Source organism: Colius striatus, chromosome 16, assembly GCF_028858725.1.
Source record: "Colius striatus isolate bColStr4 chromosome 16, bColStr4.1.hap1, whole genome shotgun sequence".
NCBI lineage: Eukaryota > Metazoa > Chordata > Aves > Coliiformes > Coliidae > Colius > Colius striatus.
The window spans coordinates 4,356,856-4,377,997 of NC_084774.1; the positions used below are offsets into that span (position 1 = coordinate 4,356,856).

At 49.4% G+C, this 21,142-nt stretch overlaps 1 protein-coding gene across 2 annotated transcripts in view; it reads left to right on the top strand.

The window, feature by feature from the left end:
- TOX2 (TOX high mobility group box family member 2) overlaps positions 1 to 17,334 on the top strand; it is a 159,271-nt gene extending 141,937 nt beyond the window's left edge. For both annotated transcript variants that reach the window (XM_062009036.1, XM_062009037.1), the window contains 4 exons: positions 5,806 to 5,886; positions 7,716 to 8,123; positions 10,342 to 10,472; positions 16,126 to 17,334. In XM_062009036.1, the coding sequence (XP_061865020.1) occupies positions 5,806 to 5,886; positions 7,716 to 8,123; positions 10,342 to 10,472; positions 16,126 to 16,162 (657 nt within the window). In that variant the 3' untranslated portion in view covers positions 16,163 to 17,334. The remainder of the gene's footprint in view (positions 1 to 5,805; positions 5,887 to 7,715; positions 8,124 to 10,341; positions 10,473 to 16,125) is intronic.
- Positions 17,335 to 21,142: the final 3,808 nt, after the last annotated feature.

Genomic DNA, 21,142 nt, shown 5'->3' on the forward strand with positions numbered 1-21,142 from the left:
GTACACCATCCGTTCACAGATAACACCAGGCTGGGCAGGAGCGTGTCAGGGCAGGAAGGCTCTTCAGAGGGCCCTGGTCAAGCTGGAGCGATGGGTCAAGGAAAACTGTATGAAGTTAAACAAGGCCAAGGGCTGGGTCCAGTACTTGGACCACAACAACCACGGGCCCTGCTCCAGGCTGGGGCAGGAGAGCTGCCCAGAGGGAAAAGGCCTGAGAGTGTGGTCAACAGCAGCTGAAAATAAACCAGCAGCGTGCCCAGGTGGGCAAGAAGGCCAAAGGCATCCTGGCTGGGATCAGCACTGGGGTGGCAGCAGCAGCAGGGCAGGGACTGTCCTCTGTGCCGGGCCCTGGGGAGGCTGCAGCTCCAGGGCTGTGTTCAGTGCTGGGCCCCTCACTCACTGCCACAGGGACACTGAGGGGCTGCAGCGTGGCCAGAGCCGGGCACAGAGCTGGGGAAGGGGCTCGAGCACAAGGGTGCTGGGGAGGGGCTGAGGGAATGGGGGTGTTGAGCCTGGAGAAGAGGAGCCTGAGGGCAGACAGGAGCCCTCTCTGCAGCTCCCTGACAGGAGGCTGCAGGGAGCTGGGGATCGGTCTCTGCTCCCAAGGAATAAGTGACAGGACAAGAGGAAACGAGCTCAGGTTGCCGCAGGGGAGGTTGAGGTTGGAGCTGAGGCAGAACTGTTTCCCTGAGAGGGGTGTCAGCCCCTGTGCCAGGCTGCCCAGGGAGCTGGGGCAGTGCCCAGCCCTGGAGGGATCTCAAAGCCGTGGAGCTGAGGGCCAGGGGTTAGTGCTGGGCTTGGCAGGTGGAGGGGGGGAGTTGGTCTTGTAAGGTCTAGTGGAGCCCAGGATTATGATAGGAAAGATGTGAAGAGTCAGAACTGCTCTTCAAAGCAGCTCTAAGAGTGTGAATTTTTGCCCTGGAAAGCAAGATCAGAAGTGTGGAATTTGAGTGTTGTGTGCTTTTCATTCGAGGGTAGGGTTTGAATTTGTCACCCAACTGTTGTGTTTCATTTGGAATCTTCTGTGGGGTGTCCTGGGGACACACTTGGACCGTCACATGGAGGGAAAGATTACCCAAGTGGTACCACGAATTCAAGGCAGAGGAACATTGGAATCTTTCAGGATGCTTTAATCAATGTCAGTTGCTACTTGGTGATGGGTTTATCTATTCCTTCTTCAAAGGACTGCTTCACATCACAGTGTGTCCACCAGGAGCTCTCCAGACACTGTGCACATAGTTCCCATTGCCAGAGCTTTTTATGTAGGTGTCCTCAGGGAAGTCAGAATCTCAACAGCTCCTGTGCCATAACTGAGAGGGCTTGGGAGAATGGGAACACCACTTCCCCAGCAAGCTTGTGATAGGCATCCTTGCCAGGTGCTTGTTAACCTCATGACTTAGCAATCCAGGCTATAGGTGTCAGTCCAAAGGAGATGTGCTGAGGTTTACACAGTAAAAAAAGCTTGAGTTAGTTGGTTTTCATGAGGGGAGGGACAGAAAAAGTCTTCCCCAAGAAAGGAGCAGGAAAGATACAGTGGAGAATGCTAGGAGCTGAGGGAGAGCTGGGAAGGAACACGGATGGTGTGGCCTTGTTTGCTATCTGCATTTCCTATAGCAGCGTGGAGGATAAGGAGGGGATCTTGTCAGCACTTACAAATACCTAAGGGGCAGATGTCAAGAGGATGGGGATAGTCTTTTTTCTATAGTGCCTAGTGACAAGACAGGGGGTAATGGGCACAAACTGGAACACAGGAATTTCTCCAGGAACAGAAGAAGAAACTCCTTTGGTGCTGAGGTGAGGGAGCCCTGGCCCAGGCTGCCCAGGGAGGGTGTGGAGGCTCCTTCTCGGGAGGTTTCCAAACCCACCTGGACACGTTCCTGTGCCCCTTGGTCGAGGGTAACCTGCTTTAGCAGAGGACTGGGCTGGGTGACCTCTGCAGGGCCCTTCCAACCCCCACCATTCTGTGATTCTGAGGTTGTGGCAGCCACCACTGTGCAGGGAGGGAGTACTTTTGAATCATCTTATGAATAAGCCATAAGTTCTGATGATCCCAAGAGATATCTTGCAGGAAAGGGTACAATAGTTACAAGAAAACCCTCCAGATTTACAAGCAGAATAAAATCCAAATTTACACATTTGGGGGAAAAGAAAAAAAAATCCACAGTCATAGAATCATAGAAAGGAGGGCAAGAAGAGACTTACGAGGTCAGCCAGACCATACTGCTGCCTGAAGTCAGGATCATCTCTACTTAAGCCATTCTTGATGGATGTGTGCCTAATCTGTTCTTAAACCCTCAGTGGTGGAGATTACACATCTCCCCAGGCAATCTCTTCCCATGCTTAATTATCCTTACTGTTAGGAACGCTTTCCTCCTGCTTAGCCAACATTTCCCTTGTTACAGTTTAAGCCTATTGCCTCTTTTCCTATCTGGGGTAGATGCAGAGGATCGTTCAGTGTCTCCTTCACTGCATGACTTTGGGAGGCTCTGGCTCCTCTTGGTCTTGTAACTAAATCCACTGAGTCCTTCAGCTCTCCTCCTGGACACCTTTGCTGCACTTTTCATCTCCTCTCTCCTCATGGCCTATCTCTTTCTTTGAAGCAAAACACCCCAAACTCCATCTAGGACTGCAGCAGAGACCTTTTCACTGGGATCAGTGGAGCCCTTGATTTTTTGAGGGAGAGCTTGGGTTCCTTTCAGCATTCCCCTGGCTCGGGAAGCAGCGTTTGTGCCGAAGCAGGCGGGCTGGGCTGCAGGGGTTACCGATAACAGCTCCGGCTGTCGTTCGGTGCTTGTGCGACACGGAGCTGCTCGTGGGCGTCAGCAGGGTTCGGAATAATTGTCTTCTCTAATTAACTGGTTATCAAACAAGAACATTTCATTACGGTACAATTACTAGCTGCTTTGCTGAGACACAGAGGTGTCAGGATTACGATCCCAACATATGCTTCTTACAGCACTGATTTTTTGTTTTCATAATCACTAACCATTTTTGCTCCCTCCCCAACCCACCCACTCACTTAATGACTAATGAATCCTCCTGCTAACAAATAAGGAAAAATAAATCAGCAGGCATGACAGGTTAGAAAGAAAAACATGCAAAATGTTTTGAGGATCCTTAAATCTGATAAATTACTTTGAAATTAAAATCCCTGGGAGAAAATGGGATTTAATTAGAAAATAACACGGTTTTGTCAATGTTTAAATTAAGATTTTAAAGGTTATAAATGCTGCACAAGAGCTGCCTGTACACAGAGGATTCGTGAGAAGCTTTGTCTGGATCAGCTTCTCCCTTGCAGGAGGAGGATCAGCACAGGCCATGGTTCTGCTGCTCCCTGTCCTTGGTGTTGGGGTACAGAAAGCCTTTGTGTGCAGGGCACAACTGCAGAAGTCCCAGCAGGAGACTCTTGGGCTGGTTTCTTTACAGTAAGGGTGGTGAGGCACTGGGACAAGTTGCCTAGAGAGGTTGTGACTGCCTCATCTCTGGGAGCATTTAAGGCCTGGTTGAATGGGACTTGGAGCAACCTGGTCTAGTGGAAGGTGGAAGGTGTCCCCGCCCATAGCAAAGGATTGGACTGGATGGTCTTTGAAGGTCCTTTCCTCTGTCAATCTACAGCCACAAACCAGATCATCTACCAAGAACTGGAGAGGAGCATCAGAGGAGCATCTGAGCAAACATTGCCTGGGCTCACCCTCTTGCCCTGCTTCTGGCCAGGGCTGGAGCAGGGGCTGGCCTGAGCAGCACAGAGGCTCCTGCTCGGGGCAGTCCCCCTCTCTCTTTTGGGAGGACGTGCTGCTTGGCTGCCCCTTCCCAGTCCCACTCCACTGGGCACCACTTGGCAGCACCTTCCAGATACGAGTGTGGCACAGCACCTGCTCACTGTCTAAGAAAGACAAGGACAGATGAAGAGCGGGGAAAAAAAGGTGTAGCAGAAAATGCAAGTGATAGGGAAGAAGGCAGGCACAGAATGTATTGGTTATTCATTTGTTTTCATTTAGGTGAAGGAAGTCTCATTTACCTGCCCTATCACTGTACAGCTTCAACCGTGGAGCTGAGGTGCTGAGGGCTTTGGGTTAGTGGTGGGCTTGGCAGGGTGAGGGAAGGGCTTGGACTCCAGCAGCTTCAAGTTCTTCCAACTGTAATGATTCTGTGATTCTACAGATTGGAGGTTTTTCTCCAGACAAATCTTGCTAATAATTGAATTTATCTCCAAATAGCTGTGAATTCTTTGATTTCCCACACTCCCAGATTTCTAAAAGAAGCAAAAACCTCTCAGTCCTTTGCTGTTACAGAGTGAAATAATGAATAAATGTCTTCAGTACATCAGCATCCCCAGCTCTGGCCACGGTTACTCTGGCCTGGGCCATGGACACAAGCCCACTGAGGGGGCAGAGAAAGGTGACAGCTTCTATTAGGGAAACCAGTACAGTTTGAAGCAATAGTTGCTTTTCACAGGCAAACTCTTCTTCAGGCTGACATTTTGAAATGTAATTTTGTTCTGAATTGAGCCAATATAATACTTCCTGAATACCAGAAAGCCAAAGCCAAACCAAGGAGAACACCGCCTTTCAGAAAATTACCATCTGAGCCCTGAGTCCAAAACATTCATTCTGGGGCTCTCTCTGACTTATCAATGAAAATAAGGTTTTCAATCCATTTTTAATAGAGTTTATTTGTGCTGATTTAAAACTGATTTTCAAGAAACTGGATAGTTTGGCAGCTGGAAGGTGGCTTTTGCACTTTGGAGGGCAGCATCAGGAGCCTGGGGTGCTGCTGCATCCCTGGAAACTTGCAGGGGAAAGGAGCTAAATATCCCCACGAGGTTTCAGCATCCTGGCTGTTGAAAGCTGTCGTTGTTTTTACAGCAGAATTAAATGTATGCAAAGCTGTTCTAATTGAAATCACTTTTGGTGAGCTGCTCGAGGAGGGCTTTGAGTTTCCAGCAGAGGAGAGGGCTGATGGGTATTTTTCTCTGGAGTTTCTGCCTTTTTGCTGAAATTTTTATTCTGTTTTAAAATATCCTTCTCTCTCAGTTTAATGTTTAACCCCTTGGGTGCTCATGCTGCTTGAGACAGGCTGTCTCACACCAATATTTTACACACATGGAGGACCAAACCGTGGGTGGAATGGGGACCAGCACTGGGAAATGATCATCTCATGATGAGAGACAGACAGAAGAATAAACAACAATTCACTCTTACAAAGCTTTATTATTGTTTTTCATAGGGTTGCAAGCTCTCCTGATACTCGCTGTTTTCCTGCAAGCTCCCCAAGTCATAAGAATAGGCGAGAATCTTGGCTTTAGAATAATGAGAGAAAGCACTTCCCAGCTGTCAGGACTGTAGAGAAGAGCTGGAGTTGTGAGCTCTAAAGACTTAATAAGCCAAGAAATGAACCAGCAGTTTAGGGTTTCTGGATGTTTCACCATTTTTTAAGCTAGTCTTGTCATTTGGGGAGTTTGGTTCTTGCCTTGCCCTTCCAAGAGCCTGGATCACATTCTCCCCCAATTCCTGTCGGGAGCTGATTTCACCAAGTTCACCCTATAAAATAAATCTGTATCTCCTACAACAGGTATTCATAAATACCTGCCTAGGCATGCAGACTGTTCTGGCCTGTGATGCCTCCAAAAATCCCAGTGTGGTCCCATCCAGGGGCTTTGTTTGCCTGCTTTGGGGTAGATTTATCTCCATCAGAAATGTGTTTTTCATGCACAGGAGGGGAGCCCATCGAGCAGGCAGGGTGCAGCCGAGCCCAGCAGCACCCTGTTCTACTTATTAATTATTATCCATTCCTTGCTCCTTCCAGGCATACAAGAGGAAAACAGAAGCTGCAAAGAAGGAGTACCTGAAAGCCCTGGCAGCGTACCGGGCCAGCCTCGTCTCCAAGGTACAGCCTGTGCTCGCACCACTGCTGCCTGTGCAAATGCTGAAGGGGTTGCAGGTCACAGGACTCTCCAGGGAGGAGCAAGGTTTTAAGAAACACGGTGTAATCATGCTGTCAGAACTCATACCAGGGTCAGACACCTTCTTGAGGAGCTAAAAGACCTGCCCTGCAGTGTGGCAGGGGCAGGAACCTTCAGCACCCTGCAGCAAGACCCCACTTTGGGTTGTGTTCATCATCAAGGGAGGGGTGTCCCTAACTGGGGACAAAGGGTCTCTGATGGGGGACAAAGGAGTCTCACTGCCCATCCCTAGTGGCTGTCCCTCCCCCGGAGCTTTGGGTGTGTGCACAGCAAACAAGGCAGCAGAAGGGCAGGAGGATGGGGCTCACCAGGGGTGACCCCAGGGATGGGCCCAGGGGAAGGTGACAGCCAGCCCTGAGCTCCCTGGGCAGCAGCCAAGTGCCAGCATCCTGCCTGCACCCTGGCCTGGGCATTTGGGCTGTTTCTGGCTGCTCAGAGCCCTGGGTCCTGCTTTTCCTCATGCACCCTCAGCCAAGAGGGCAGGGCTTTTAGGGAGTAAGGTGGTCAGGCAAAAGCCAGAGAGCCCATTTCAGCCCCTCATGGTGAGGTCCCAGGGGATTCACGTTCATATGGGAACTCCTGGTGCTGCGAGGCTGGGCCTGGAGCAGCGGTGATGGGCCAAGTGCCTGCCCATCCCAGCCTTCCAAACATGGACACTCATGCCAAGGGACCTCAGCCCTTGCCCTCCTCCATGCCTTCAGAGGGGGAACACAGGCATTTACTGCCTGTGAATTTAGGGGAGGCTCCAGCAGAGCTCGTAGGTGTGCTGGCTCAGGGGGGAGGTGCTGCCCTTGGAGTGTGAGTATGTGTATCAGGTTTTTCCCTTCAAAGCTTCTCATTGGTGCTATACCACACTCTCGGTACTGAATCATCAGATTCAGCTGCTGTGGGAAATAATGTGACAGCCCAAATCAACCATCACCTGCAGGATCCACGTGATTGTGGTAGTGGGCTGGAAGGGCTCAAAGCCCCTCTACAGACATGTGTGCTGTTACCTGTCTCAGCTTGTACACACTACAGCAGCAAGGACAGATAAATGGGAAAGAAAGGACTGTTTAGGGGTTTAAAAGCTTTTCTTGGTCTCTCTGGAAACCTCTGATGGTCTTGCCTTGAATGTGCCCAGCAGCAGGTGGGGCAGATGGCACAGGGGCAGGGAGTCCCCACTCTCCGTGGTTTCAGGCTTTTCCAATGACCAGTTCTTTGCAGAAGAACAACTTTGTTTTGAGTAAAACAGCACAGTGTGATCCTGGCTGCTGGGAAAGAAAGGATCTGGAGTATCATTACAGAGCCCATCACAAGATAAAAACCTCATTGTCCAAGCCAGAAAACGTCCCGTTGTTCTCTTTTTCCTGCAGAGATGAGGCCACCATTGTCCTGTGCACTGCAGACCCACCAGAGCTGCAGGAACACACGTTAGAGATTAGGAAAGCAGAGTTTTTACAGGCCTGTTTGTTCTCTATTGGAAGCAAAAGTGATTTTGTCACCCACCTGCATGTACCTAAGGAGGGAGGTGCCAGTGGGCACTTTGCCTCCGTGCTGGTGGTTGCCCCTTGGGTGTCCCAGGCTCTGCTGAGGCACCTTAGGGTTGACTTCCCAGACATGGATGCGGCACCCAGCAGTGCTGGAAGCACATGTGCTGGCTGGTGGGAGAGGAGCAGGAGCTGTGGGGAGTCCAGCTTGGACAGACAGACATCTCGGGACTCATGACCATGTGTCCTCCTTCCTCATCACCCTCCATTTTCTTTTCCCACAGAGCTCGGCCGACCAGGGGGAGACGAAAAATGCCCAGAGCAATCCACCTTCCAAAATGATCCCCCCCAAGCAGCCCATGTACCCCATGCCACCGCAGGCTTCCTCACCCTACCCCGGCCTGGGCTCATTCCTGTCCCCGTCGGACCTGCAGAACTACCGCGGCCACCCCCACCCCGGCCTGTCCCGGACCCTCACCTCCAAACCCATGCTGCCCAGCATCAGTGCCTCCCCACCACCCTCCTTCCAGATCAGCCCCCCGCTCCACCAGCAGCTCTCCTTGCACCACCCGCAGAGCTCCCTCCTCAGCCAGCCCCTCAGCATGCAGCAGGTCCCCCAGCAGCCCCTCCTGTCCCCCCCCATGGCACTACAGGTACAGCCCCCCATGAACGCCTCGCCACCCGGGCAGCAGGTAAGTGCTCAGAGGGAGGGAGGGTTTGCAGCTTGAATCTCACCATTTCCCCTCTACCTGTTGGGTCTGGTGGTTTAGGGATGCTGGGTGTCCATGGGGGCCCAACCCAAGGGAGTCTTCACCAGAGCAGCTGAGGAAGGGGCTGAAGCACAAGGGTGATGGGGAGCAGCTGAGGGAATAGGGGTGTTGAGCCTGGAAAAGCGGAGGCTGAAGGGAGACAGGAGCACTCTCTGACACTCCCTGACAAGCAAGGTGGGGTTCAGTGTCTTCTCTCCTATAATGAATGACAGGACAAGAGAAAACAACCTCAAGTTGTGTCAGGGGAGGTTTAGATTGGAGATGCAGAACTTCTTCACTGAGACACTGTCCCAGGCTGCCTGGAGAAGTGGTGGAGTCCCCATCCCTGGAGATATGTGTAGCTGAGGTGCCATTTGTTAGTGATGGGCTTGGCAGTGTGAGGGGAGGGGTCTTTTCCAATCAAAATGATTCTATGGTGCCTCCTGGCTCCATCAGCTTGCAGATCTCATAGATTTGGGGTGACATTTTTCAGGAGCATTGAGCTGGGAGCATGAGCACAGATTTGAGCAATGAAGGCTCTTTCAGTGGGAGAAGTTGCAGGAACTGGGGATGTCCCTGGTAAAAACTCCCTGTGCACATGGTCCCACAGCCTTGTCAGGGAGGGTTTGAAACATTGGTTTGGATAGTCAGTGAGAAACCTCTCTTGTGATACTGCTGAGAGAAAGGGGGGCTGGGAGGGCATGGGATCATAGCAGGGGTCCGGGGGGGTGCCAGGAGGAGAAGAAAAAGGATAGAGGGAATGTCACAAAGAAAAACATGAAATCAATATTTTTCCAAGAACTGCTTGGCAAGAGGAGAAAGTCACTTTTGTGGCAGAGAGCCGAGTGCATGCAGCAAAGCAAACCCCGTGGAGGTGTGAAACCTGCTGAGGCCAACACCCCTCGCCATGCCAGGCTCAGCCCCACAGCCCAGGGGTCAAAGTCTCTCCTCCTTAAACCTCCTGTTAAGTAAATGTATCAGGAGGAAAAGAATGCCTCTAGCAAAACGCATTTCCTATACCTTGTAGAGAACTTGCAAAGAGATGAGTGTTTTCCATCTGGAATATGAACTGGACAGACTATTCAGAGTGGAGGACATGTGCTCTGAATCCACAGCTGCTGCCATTTACTTGATGATACCTTAAACTGCAGCAGTCACCCAGCTGGCTGAATCATTGCTGTTTCACATGTTTGCTAGCTGTGTATCACAAAGCTCATCCAGTGCTTCAGCCATAAGCAAAGCTGTCATGGTGTGACCTATTCAGTTTGGGGCTAACACTGAGAAACCAGGAGCTGAGGAGTTAGGAATAGGTATTGCAGGGGAAGGAAACCAAAGGAGAGTGGGGATGTGGAAGCACAGATGTCCCTGACAGCACATGTGATCAGATCTTCAATCAGATTTGAAGTTCCAGCCTGCTCAGGGTATCTCAAGGAACTTCTCAGCAAGGTGACTGGGGTTTGGCTTCTGTAGTTTGGTGATAGTCCAGCAATGAGCAGAAAAGAGGATCTTCATGATCACTTGAGCTGGGGTAGGTGCTGCTGCTGAGGGCAGCATTTTGTGAACCTTCATTCCACAGGTTTCCTAATAAAAAATTAAAGGTGTAAAAAATAAACCCAAGCCACAAACCAAACCATTGCCCTGATCTGGATGTTTTGTCGTGTTCTTGGGCAGGCTTCTTGTTTATATACACTGCCTAATGTTACCTAATTAAGCCAACCCCCCAAAAAAACAGGAAAGCTAATGAGCTTTGAGATAACCCAGTCTGGCAGCATCCTTGTTACTGTGCCAGTGGTGAGAGCTGATGGAGAGAGAGCTGCTTGGCTGATGTTCCTCATCTTGGTACCTACGTTGTGATGGGCTGGTGTTGCTGCAAAGTGAGATGCACCTGAAGCAAAGGCTTCCATGGCTGCAGCCTCTCATTACCCTGAGGAGGGAAGTCCTGAAAATCAAGAGGGAGGGAAGAGACATATAAAACAGATGTGGTATAAAACAGGTCCTGGGCTGGGAGATGCTGCAGGTCTCCAGGGCCCCCTGTGCTGTGCTCTGCACTGCTGCAGTTTTGGGACGAGGCATGTCAAAGAGTTTGTGCAGTGTTACTAAATCTGCCCTTCCTGCTGCTGTGTACACTCCTGTAACCCTTCCTTTTCTTTCCACCCTGCAGGACTTCTCACATATTTCGTCTGAGTTTCAAAACAGTGTTGGACCCCGTTCACCTGGTGCATCGAACCCCCCAGGAAGCACTGAGTGGGACAGCGACTACCCCAGCAGAGAGTGTGGGATTAACCACTGCAGGCCAGTAGACAACACAGCACATTGCTAAGGCACTTTCTGCTATCTATCTGACCTGTGACAGTGCACAACAGCTGAGAATCTGCCCTAAAATGTACAGCAAGCTGGTGGGCTAATTATGGGCAATGAGGTTCAAGGCTCTCTCTTCCCTATAGGGTCACTGAAGGGATGGTATGGAAGCTGGTAGCTTAAAAATTGCAGCTCACTTCTTCACTGGGCATGGAGAGGTTTCCTTTTGTTGCATTTCCATTCCATTAGCAAAGGAGGAGTTGGACACATTTCTTCTAGAGCAGGCAGAGGAAGCTCAGTGTCCCAAGCAGAGGTTGGGTTACTGGCCTCCCAAGGAGAAAAAGGCCTCCCTGGAGGTTTGTAGGTGGCCATGTCCGTGAGCTATGTCCCTCTGTTCCTTAAGTGATTGCCCAGATTACTGAGGCCACAGCCTCTCACAGTTGTCTCTAGCAATGGGTCCCTTATCAGTCCTGGGGTTTCACCACAATAGTGTACAAAGGCTCACTCTCCCAAGAGCCAGTCCCCTGATGATGCTCCAGTCCCCTCCACCTTGCAGGAAAAGGCTGCAGACATCTACATAGATCTCCCTCCTACAAGCTCTGACCTGAGTGTGCCAGCACAAAGGTCTCTTCAGTGCTGCTTGAATTCCCCAATAAATAAAAACATCACGATGGTCTTAAAGCTGGGGAACAGGGAGGATGAGAAAACCATTTCCAGCCTCTGCCTAATCCACCTGCTCTTGGCTCAGCAGTAATAGTTTGGAGACTGCTATTGTGTTCTGTAAAACAGGCATGTGGTTTGCTGGGAGAGCAGGTAGGGAGGAAGCTTGGTAGATTCTGAGTATTGTTTGATTTGCTTGAAGGACTGGAACATAGTGCTTTCACTGGAGATAATAGCAAGCTCCCAGCCTTTTCAGAGCATAGCTCCTGTCTGTGCCAGCAGTGCACTTACAATTGCTGGGCTGGGCACAGACTGTACAGACATTTATTTCTTTCAGGGAAATAAATAACTTGCTGAGCCATTTGAAGATGGCCCCTGTCTGTGTGCTGAGGGCTCAGTCACCTGCACTGCGCTGGGCCCTGCCAGCCACCTTCCCATGGGCCTCCCTCCAGCCTCTGCACGCACCCCAAAAGCCAGAACCTGTTCAGGGTTGGATGATAAAAGTCACTTTGGAAGCTGTGGGGAAAAATGCTGAGGGTGGTTGGGAGGTTACAGCACATCAATCCCAGTTTCCAGAGATGCTGAGCAGAGGCAGCTCCCACAGAAATGAGCCTCCCCCCCAGAAATGAGTGTGGCAGCTTAGGGGAGCAGCTGAGAAAGCACTCACTCAGTTCTCTCTGCAAAACCCATGGTCTGAGCCCCCTGAAGAAAACATGGGGCACTCTAGAACTGGGTGAAACACTCCTGTAGTAGTCAGGACTTAGTTTTGTGTTGCTAAAACAAGTTCTGTGCCATCTGGCTGGAGTGCCCTGTGGTAAGCAGAGGGCTCGTGCAACTCCTGCTCAAAGCTCATGTGTTTCATGCCTTTGTCACAGCAGAAATATCGAATTTCATGGGTTTGTCGTAGCTTCCTGGAAAAAAAAAATCACTCTAAAATCAGACAGACTATGTGGAGACTTCCAGATAATTATTGGAGTAGATTATAGCAATGAAGTCAGGTGGATATAGATCAGTCCTGCAGAGTGCTCAGTGCACCGAAAAATGTCACAGTCTCTGTTACAGGAGGAGCCCATCTCCCACGACAGAGACACACCAGCTCCTGAACCTGTTCTCCTTTCTGCATTCCTTGTAGCATCCACATGTTTGTAGGGCTGAAGCCCTGGTGTGTGTTAAGGTTGCACTCATGTTAGGAAGGAGACCATAGTATCATAGAACTGTTTTGGTTGCAAAAGCCCTTGAAGCTCCTGAGGTCCCAGCCCTCCCCTCACCCTGCCCAGCCCACCACTAACCCATGGCCCTCAGCATCTCAGCTCCACAGCTTTGGGATCCCTTCAGGGGTGTCTCCAGGGCTGGGCACACCCCCACCTCCCTGGGCAGCCTGGTACAGGGGCTGACACCCCTCTCAGGGAAACAGTTCTGCCTCAGCTCCAATCTCAACCTCCCCTGGAGCAACTTGAGCCTGGTTCCTCTTGTCCCACCACTCGTTACTTTGGAGACCAACCCCCAGCTCACTGCAGCCTCCTGTCAGGGAGCTGCAGAGAGGGCTCCTGTCTCCCCTCTGCCTCCTCCAGGCTCAACACCCCCATTCCCTCAGCCCCTCCCCAGCACCCTTGTGCTGCAGCACCACTGCCCGGCTCTGGCCACGCTGCAGCCTCTCAGTGTCCCTCTGGCAGTGAGTGAGGGACCCAGCACTGAACACAGCCCTGGAGCTGCAGCCTCCCCAGGGCCCAGCACAGGTGGGTGTCAATCAACACCCCCAGATCATCTGGTTATCATCTTCCCCTTTCTACTTTTCAAGTGGGGCCCAGAGTTGCTCCATGGCCCCTCTCAGGAGCTCTGCAGAGGATACAGATGAGCTGTGAGCTGGGCACCCGAATGGCCCCAGCAGTCGGCAGAACAGAGGTGAGGTAGTGATAAAGGGAAGGCAGGTCCTGTTGGGTTGGATTCATCTGTTCAGTCTCTGGATGATGTAATTGCCCATTTCCGCCTCAGAACTGCATTCAGCTTGATTGTGCTCTGAGGAGTAAAATCAGCAAGAGGCTGGAAAGGAAAAGGAGTGTTTTCTGTCAGGATGTTGCTCAGCCATAGAGTCTCAGATTCCTGAAAGAGAGGCTCGTCCCAGCCTCCCCAGCACACAGGCAGTCCTGTCGTGCTCTCTGGGTTAGGACTTTTACTTCATGTCTGACCTTGATACTTCTTTAGCTTCCAGCCCTGTGTTGGCACTGTGTTACCTGGGGTAAAACCTCCCAATCCTACATTTGCCTTTGTCATCTAGACAACTTCTGAAAAACTAACAAGGTTGTCTTTGACCTACTCCATCTAAGAAGGGAACAGGCTGCTTTAGCTTTGGCACTGTTTTCTCCCCCAGCCTATCAGTGCTAGTTACAATGCCATCAAATGACACTTCTTCCCTTACACCCCTCAGATTGTAGCATCCTGTGAGCAGACAGTCCTTAAAGCATAGACCAGCCATGTTAGAGAGAGAGTTTCAAATGTTTCTTAGCTCATCCTCTCCCCATCCCTAATGATTTTGTGCTTACTGACTTCCACCCAATTCTCCTAGCTCTCTCTGGCCCTAAGCCCAAGCTGTCCTAGATTGCTAGCAAAGACACAGGCAGCATTTCTCAGTTCCTGCTTGCTGTATGAGTATCACTTCCCACAAGCAACAGCAGCATAGAATTTTATTGCTTTTTGTCATCAAATCACACACACTTTGTGCAGTCCCCTGTCTCCCTCACCTGACAGCCTTATTCTCTTGCTCTTTCCCAGGCACTTGCTGAACACCCATGCTTTGCAGTGACTTTCTCCAAGGGTTCAGCTTGGTTTGCCATCACTTGTAGATCTCTCTGAATTCCTCAATGCACTTCACTTGGGTTTTTTTCTACCCTGTCTCCTGACTTGCTATATCAAAGCTGTCTTCAGGATTTCATTTGCAGTTTTTGTCTCTTTGCATTGAGGTATTTGGTGGTAAGACTTAACTGGATTCATCTTTCTATGTCCTTCCTCTCATTTGCAAGACATAAATTAGAATCTTTTCAGATGCCATCATTTAGCAACTTCTCTCCCCTCTTCCTACTCTCCTTTGGGCTAAAATATGAGATACTCTTAGCTACACCTTGTCCAAACACACAAAGCCATGTGCAGCCATTCCATTTGTCCACTGATCACCTCAGTAGCTCTTGCTGACCATGAGGTGATCCTCTCCAAATGAGGGAGTTTTCCAAATCAGAAACTAAATCAGCAAATCCTGTAAGAAGGCAAGGCTAAACCATCCCAAATGCACTTAGTTTGGATTCAATTATTTATGGTAATACTTTGTAATGAACTGGGAAATGTTCTGTAGCATATTTTGTAAAATTAATGAAGTTTTAGTGCTGCAATACCTCACTGCTGCTCAGTGGCATTAAGTCTTTGCTGAGTGCAGTAGAGAAGATTCTGCATTTGAAATGCAGACTATAAAACATGGAGATTCACAAAGCACAGACTGCTCTGCACTCTATCAGAAGACAACTCTATCAACAAGAGGATTGCTGTGCTGTCTGCTGTTTACCTGTTATTCCACTCATAAGCACATCCAAACTTGAATCACAGAATCCCAGCATGGTGGGGGTTGGAAGGGCCCTGCAGAGCTCATCCAGCCCAACCCCCTGCTAAAGCAGGTTCCCCTCGCTCAGGGGGCACAGGAACGTGTCACTAGCCACCACAGAGAAAAGACTAGCCCCATAAAAGACTCACAAAGAGTCACAAAAATAATATCCCAAAGCTTTGTAACATTCTTCACCTTTTAAGGCTGTAGTATCTTCATGGAGCAAAAGACGTTTCCATCAGGTAGATGACAAAACCCATTAAAATGCCTGAATTTCAGAACAAAAGCCACAGAGGACTTCAGCAAGTCCTCTCTCTACTATGTCCTGACAAAAAGAGCATCTGGACTCCCTCATAAGATGCTGCTGTGAGCAAAAGTGCCAGGAGCCCACAGGGAGGATCAAAGCAGCAGGTACTCCAGGCAGGGAAGGGAGCAGCGAGACCCATCTGCACAACTTGCTGCAGAGCTGTCCCGCACTTGGGGTGACTCAAGGGTACTATGGCTTCCTCTCCAGGACACACCTGGTTCTCTTGAAATCAAAGTCTCTGCTTCAAAAATGTGATCAATTCAACATCTGCTGGGCCAGGGATGTGCAGAACACACATCCTGGCTGCTGCCTCTCCAGCCCTCTTCCACAACCTCCCTGTTCCTTCGAGCCTTCCTTGAGTTTCTTGTACCTCCTGCTGTCTTCATCAGACCCACAGGACAGACCAGCTAATCCTAGTCTCTCAAAGATATTTTTTCACCTCATTTACCAGTTATTACTTTTTCTAGCTGTACTTATTCTGGGGGGATGGAAAAAGGCTTCGAGCAGATGGTGTCTCCTGCTCACGTGCTCTTCAGCCATGAAGCTTATGTAAACCTGGAAGCATCTTCAGGCATAAGCCCCTCAGTCAGATTTTTGAAGCCCTTTACTCCTTGTGTAGTGCCAAAATGATATATTTTATCCAAGAGCAAGTGTACATTTTCAAAATCCCCAGGGCTTAGCCTAAGGACAGTGTCATAAAGAAGGGGGCCAGTGGCCAAGGGGCTGATGGCACAGTGGCACAGCCCAGGATGCTGGTACTCTGCTGGGAAATCCAGCAATGTCCCTCCCCTACAGCCCCAGCAAGAGCAAAAGTTAAGCCAGTGGAAGGAATTTATGTCTCTAGCCCTTATTGTTGAAGTTCAAGAACAAATAAAACTGCACCAGCCTCTTTCTCTCGAGTGCCTTCTGCTCAGCTCCTCTCTGCACACCCATCCCTCAGTGCAGAGCCCTTGCTGTTTGCCACCATGGAGTGCCACAAACACCACGGCAAGGCCAAAAATGGGTGTGCAAATGCTGATTTCAGCTCCTCCAGGTGACTTCCCAGCTGTCTCCCTTCTGCCCAACTCACCTTCTGCCTCTCATTTCTCTTACAGCATGCTGCCAAGGGACAAGGCACTCTACCTCACCTAAAACTCACCATCTCTTTTTGAGGAGGCTCAGACGAAGGACACTTGAGAGGGTCTGTCTGACAGAGTACCCGGCGAGGCAACCGAGCAAGTCGTAGGGACGGGAGAGCCGCCACTGCACCTCGTCGCTGGCTTCGTCTCCAGGCTCTAAGAGCAGTTTTCTTTCATGATATTTGAACTCTAAAGTTGACTTTCCGTGGAAGCCCAAAACCTCATAAATCATGAACAAAATAATAAACAAATAGATAAAATAACCACAAAACCAACAGAATAAAACCCCACCCCACCCCTAACCCAAGGACACGGTTTTCCCGCTTGCCATCAGCTTAGCTACAGACTCTTTTCCTAGTGAACTGCTTTTAGACGCAGCGTAGGCTCAAGGTCTGGTGTCCTACAGCATTAGGCCAGCTCAGTAGGAGGATGCACTCTTTTTTTTGACTTGCTAACAGCACTAAAACTTTGTGCAAGAAACAAAAAGAAAACAAAACAAAAAAAAAACAAATGTGAAGTTCAGTTTGTGTGAATATTGTACATGCAAAAGGCCTTGGATGCCTGGCCACAAACGAAATGCAACAATGAAGTGAAAACTCTTGCTAAAGTAGGTGGGGACGAGAGCAGAAGGCAAAATGTGAGAGAAAAATGTGAAGAAAAACAACCCCATGACAATATAATTTGTTGGATAGTTGTAAGTAGTTTACTCAGTGTTTTAGAGCTGTGCTAAAGACATCTTTAAGATTTCTTTTTTTTGGTGAAAAAAAAAACAATTAGTAGTTTACTTTCTAGTAAAAGCATTTTATATTAATTGTAGCACATTTTTTTAGTTATACATAGAAGGGAGATGTGTATAAAAACAACAACAACAAAAAGCCTGCCAAACTTGTTTCTATTATTTGTACAGCAAGAAATGGACAATTTATATCCATGTTGTATGGCATTACTCTATTTTTTTTCCTGCCATATGTCCATCTATTTAAAAATTGCTGACAATGATTTTTGTCTATTTATGAAGAAGAAAAAAAAGAATGAGAGAGCATACTTACAGTTTCTCATAAGGTGCATTTTGGGGGGTTTATTTTAATGTTTCTTTCGTTTGACGGTGCTGCTCTGGCAGTGCCTGGCACACTCGGTTCACAATGCTTATCTTACCTTTCTTTATAATAAAACATCTGAAAAGTAGAGCTGAATTGATTCTCCTTATTCTGAGGGCACACTCTGGATATGGCCTTGCCAGTGAGGTCCCTCTCCTCCTCAGCTTTCCCCTGCCTCACTCCTCTCCCATCAGTCTCACTTTCTCCCTCCATGCTCCAGGCCAAAACCACTTAATTAAATACACCTGCAGCCCACCCCAGCAGTGAAAGCTCTTGCTGAGCAAGATGAACAAGCATTTCTCTTTCATTGTCTTGGAAAATGCCAACTTTACTCTCAGCAGAGTTATCTCCTTTCTCAGGCAATAGATGTGTTGGCCAATGCCTTCACTTACAAAGTGAAGGCAAACAGTGTTGCCCACTGCATTCACTTACAGAGCTGTGCCTCCTCCTCCCCTCTGCCAGCCCTTGAACAGACAGAAAATGTCCTTGCAGACATGCAGGTCACCAGCAGGTGCCCATAAAAGCCTCCTTTCCCACTGTTCCTAGGATGAGGAGGACACAAAAAGGATGAAAAGCTCAAATGGCACGAAGATAGAATTGGCATTTCCATCCTTCCAGAGCAAGGGTTGAAAATTCAAATGGCATAAAACATAACAAGGGGAAATTTCACACTCTGGGCCACGTGGCTGGGAGAAACCACCAAGTTGTGTCACTGGCAAACTAGTTACTATCCTTTAGACAAGGCCCAGTTCCTTCCAGAGGGCATATAAATGGAACTGTGTGAAGCTGGAGCACTGGCTGTATTTCTCATACAGTTTGGGACACTGGGTCTCATTCAGGTCCAAACACCACAGCTAAGATCCTCTTTTTCCCCACTGCTACCCATCTATGATGAAAGTGGCCTGAACATTAATGTTCTGCAGCAGTTTGAAATGATTTTTTTAAGCTTTTAGATCATTTTAATAAACCAGGGAAGAGCTCACTCTTCAGAGTTAAGAGGTTTTTTAGTGAGTTAAATGGTTATTTTCATCTCTAATGGTTTTACATACACTACAAAAGCTTGCTGCCATGCCCTGTACCTATTGCAGTAAGTCTCCATTAGAATACCAAGCCCCAGCTCTTGCTGGGCCACAGGTCAGGGCAAGGAACGTATGGTGGGACTTGTCCTACTGTGTCCTTTGAGCAGCATCCCACACACCCTGCTGGCATATCAAACAAGACCCACCTCAAAATCCCACTCAGAATCTGCCTGCTGTGGATGGGGCAGTGAGAAAGACCTTCTGAGATGGATGGGTGGGTTGGGGCACGTGGGGTTTGGACCAGCTGGTCTCCAGCAAACCACCCTGAGTGCTGGCAGTGGGGGAGATACCCGCACCATGGCAAGAGACAGCAAGTCCCTGGAGCTGCAGGACTTTGCAGAGGCTTGCAGAAATCCAGGCAGGTCACAAGCTCCTCCTGCAATCAGCCTGACATAAAAAGAAATCTCTCTGTTGTCCTCCACATCTGAGGCCCTGACAGCATCGTTGTGAGGCGACTGAGTGGCCGTTCTTTCTGCCGAGAGCATTTGCTTTCTCAGCATGACAGAGAGGAGTGAAATCAAGTTGTAACTCTGAATCAGCTTTGATTAAAGCATTTAGACTCTCAGCCCCAAGCTTCCTGCTTTCTGCAAGTGTAAACAGAAAAATGGCCTGTTTCTTGTCTGATTGTCCGTGGTGACTCCGTGTTTTATTACTACATAAGCACAGCAAAATCTCACCACTGCAGCACAACAGCTGTAGAGATGGGCAAGAGATAAGAGCTGCTGGATGAAGCTGTAAATGCAGGACTCTTCCTCACTGGTGACCAGTGTAAGACCATGACATTCCCCTTTTATCTCTATAATCTTGAGCCATTTGAAAGTAAAACAAGGAGCACGATAAAACTTCCCAAGGAGCAGCACGAGCAGCAGCATCTCAGCACAGCTCAGCTAGCTGGTGGTGAGCAGATAATTACCATGCAGTATCAGAGTCAAGAGATTTCTTCCAAATAGGCAATTATTAAAATAGGAGAGGGGAAAATAGGACATTAGGATGAAAACCTACCTTGAGTTATCACAGCAAGGAGAGAGGACTTATTCCAGGGAGAGTTTCTGAAATGTTAATACTTATTGTATGCAGTCGGTGCATGGCCTCAGGACTCTGAAATCACAGGGAAGCCATTTCCAGCCCTGTGAGGAGATATGGAAGAGCTCTTTCCTGGAAGCATCACATTACACCAGGCCCCCCATGCTTTGTCTTTTCTGAGGGAAGGTGCCTGTTCATGATGCCCAGCAGCCCCATGAACCTGTGCCCTAGCAGAAAACCCCCAGCTGCATCATCTTCATGTCACCATCATGGTAGTTCCATTCAAAAGCCTCCACTGAAGTCTCCTTGGTAGCAAGGTGACCTTGCCAATGTAGGACTGACTGTGCAAAGCAATGCCCATGCTTTCTAGACAGCCTTCCCGTAGGCTGGTTCTACCTATTTGCAGTGGCAAAGGGCTGGGGGTGCCATGGGGCAACCATGCAGGGCACGGTGACCCATCTCCAGCATGGCAACCTGGGAACTGCCCCAAAAATGATGAGCAGCTGGCTTCTAGAGAGCCTGGGACACTCATGAAAAAGGGTGAGAGTTCCAGACCACTTTAATCCCTACTAATCTCTGAGTTTGCATGATGGCAGCTGTGCTTAAATGGTATACCAGCTGTTGGCTAATTGTTATGGACCTGGAATTACTCCAGGGAAGCAACTGGGAGCCAAGCCTCCCATCCACCATCGTGGCTGGCTGACAAAATGCACCCAAACACCACTAATGGGTTCAGCCCCAACCCCCTGGGCAGGTGAGGATGAGCACCTGGGGGCAATGGGCCAGGCAGTGATGGGGTGGCCCTGTGAGCCTCTCCTTGGTCTGAACCCTTGGTCTATCATTAACTTCAGTAGAAAATGCAGTACCTGGGTCTCAAGAAGCTGTCTGATCACCCTTTACACCTGAAGGCAGAGTCAGCATTTCCTAAACCCTCCCTGTGTGCCTAACCTCTCTTTAAAAACCTTTAAATTTCAGGCAGATAATCTAAATCTCTCTCCCTACAAAGCAAATCCCTTGCTTTTGAGTATAGGGAAGAATTCATTGCTTCCCGTGCTGCCATCATTTCTTCCATGTTTGAAGAAGGATATTGGCTCCCCTCACCTCCTCTCCTCCCACCTGAGCAGCTGCAATTGCAGGGCTCATGCTCCCAGGCAGGATGAGCTGCCTCACTTCCACTTTTAGTCAGTAAGCACCAGACAGATCCTCGAAAGGCTCCAAAGCAGCTTTGGGGCAGGAGGCTCAGAGGGCAGAAGCTCTGCGGTGCCATGGGAGAGGCAGGACTCAGGCAAGTGTTCCCAGGCATTGGGCTAATGATGGAGAGGGACTTTGAGAGGCACAGAGACCTGGATAATTGACTTTGGTTTATGAAGACATAATTAGCAGAGTCATAGGATGTAATGAGGAGTTTAACAAATCTCATCAGTGGGATCTCAGTGGTGTTAACCCTTTGAGCATAGGGACTCAGCCCTTGGGGTTAGCCCATGCAACCCAGGTCAGGATGGGAAGGGGTGCTCTGGCTGGCAATGCTCAGGAAATAGGGGTGCCCACCCACATTCCCACCACCCCACTGGGACACAGCCTCCTGCATGCCCAGTGTCCCATGGGTGTGCAGGAAGGGCCTGCTCTTTGTGTGTGGTTTTGCTTCAGGCACCACCTTTAGCTGCACCCACAGCACAGGGCCATGGCCACAAACGCCCCAGCAGCACTGGGAGGACAGTTTGTCTTTGTTATGTCTGTGTTATTATTCTTAAGATGATGGAATGGAGAGGAAAACAGTCCTGACAAGCAATATTG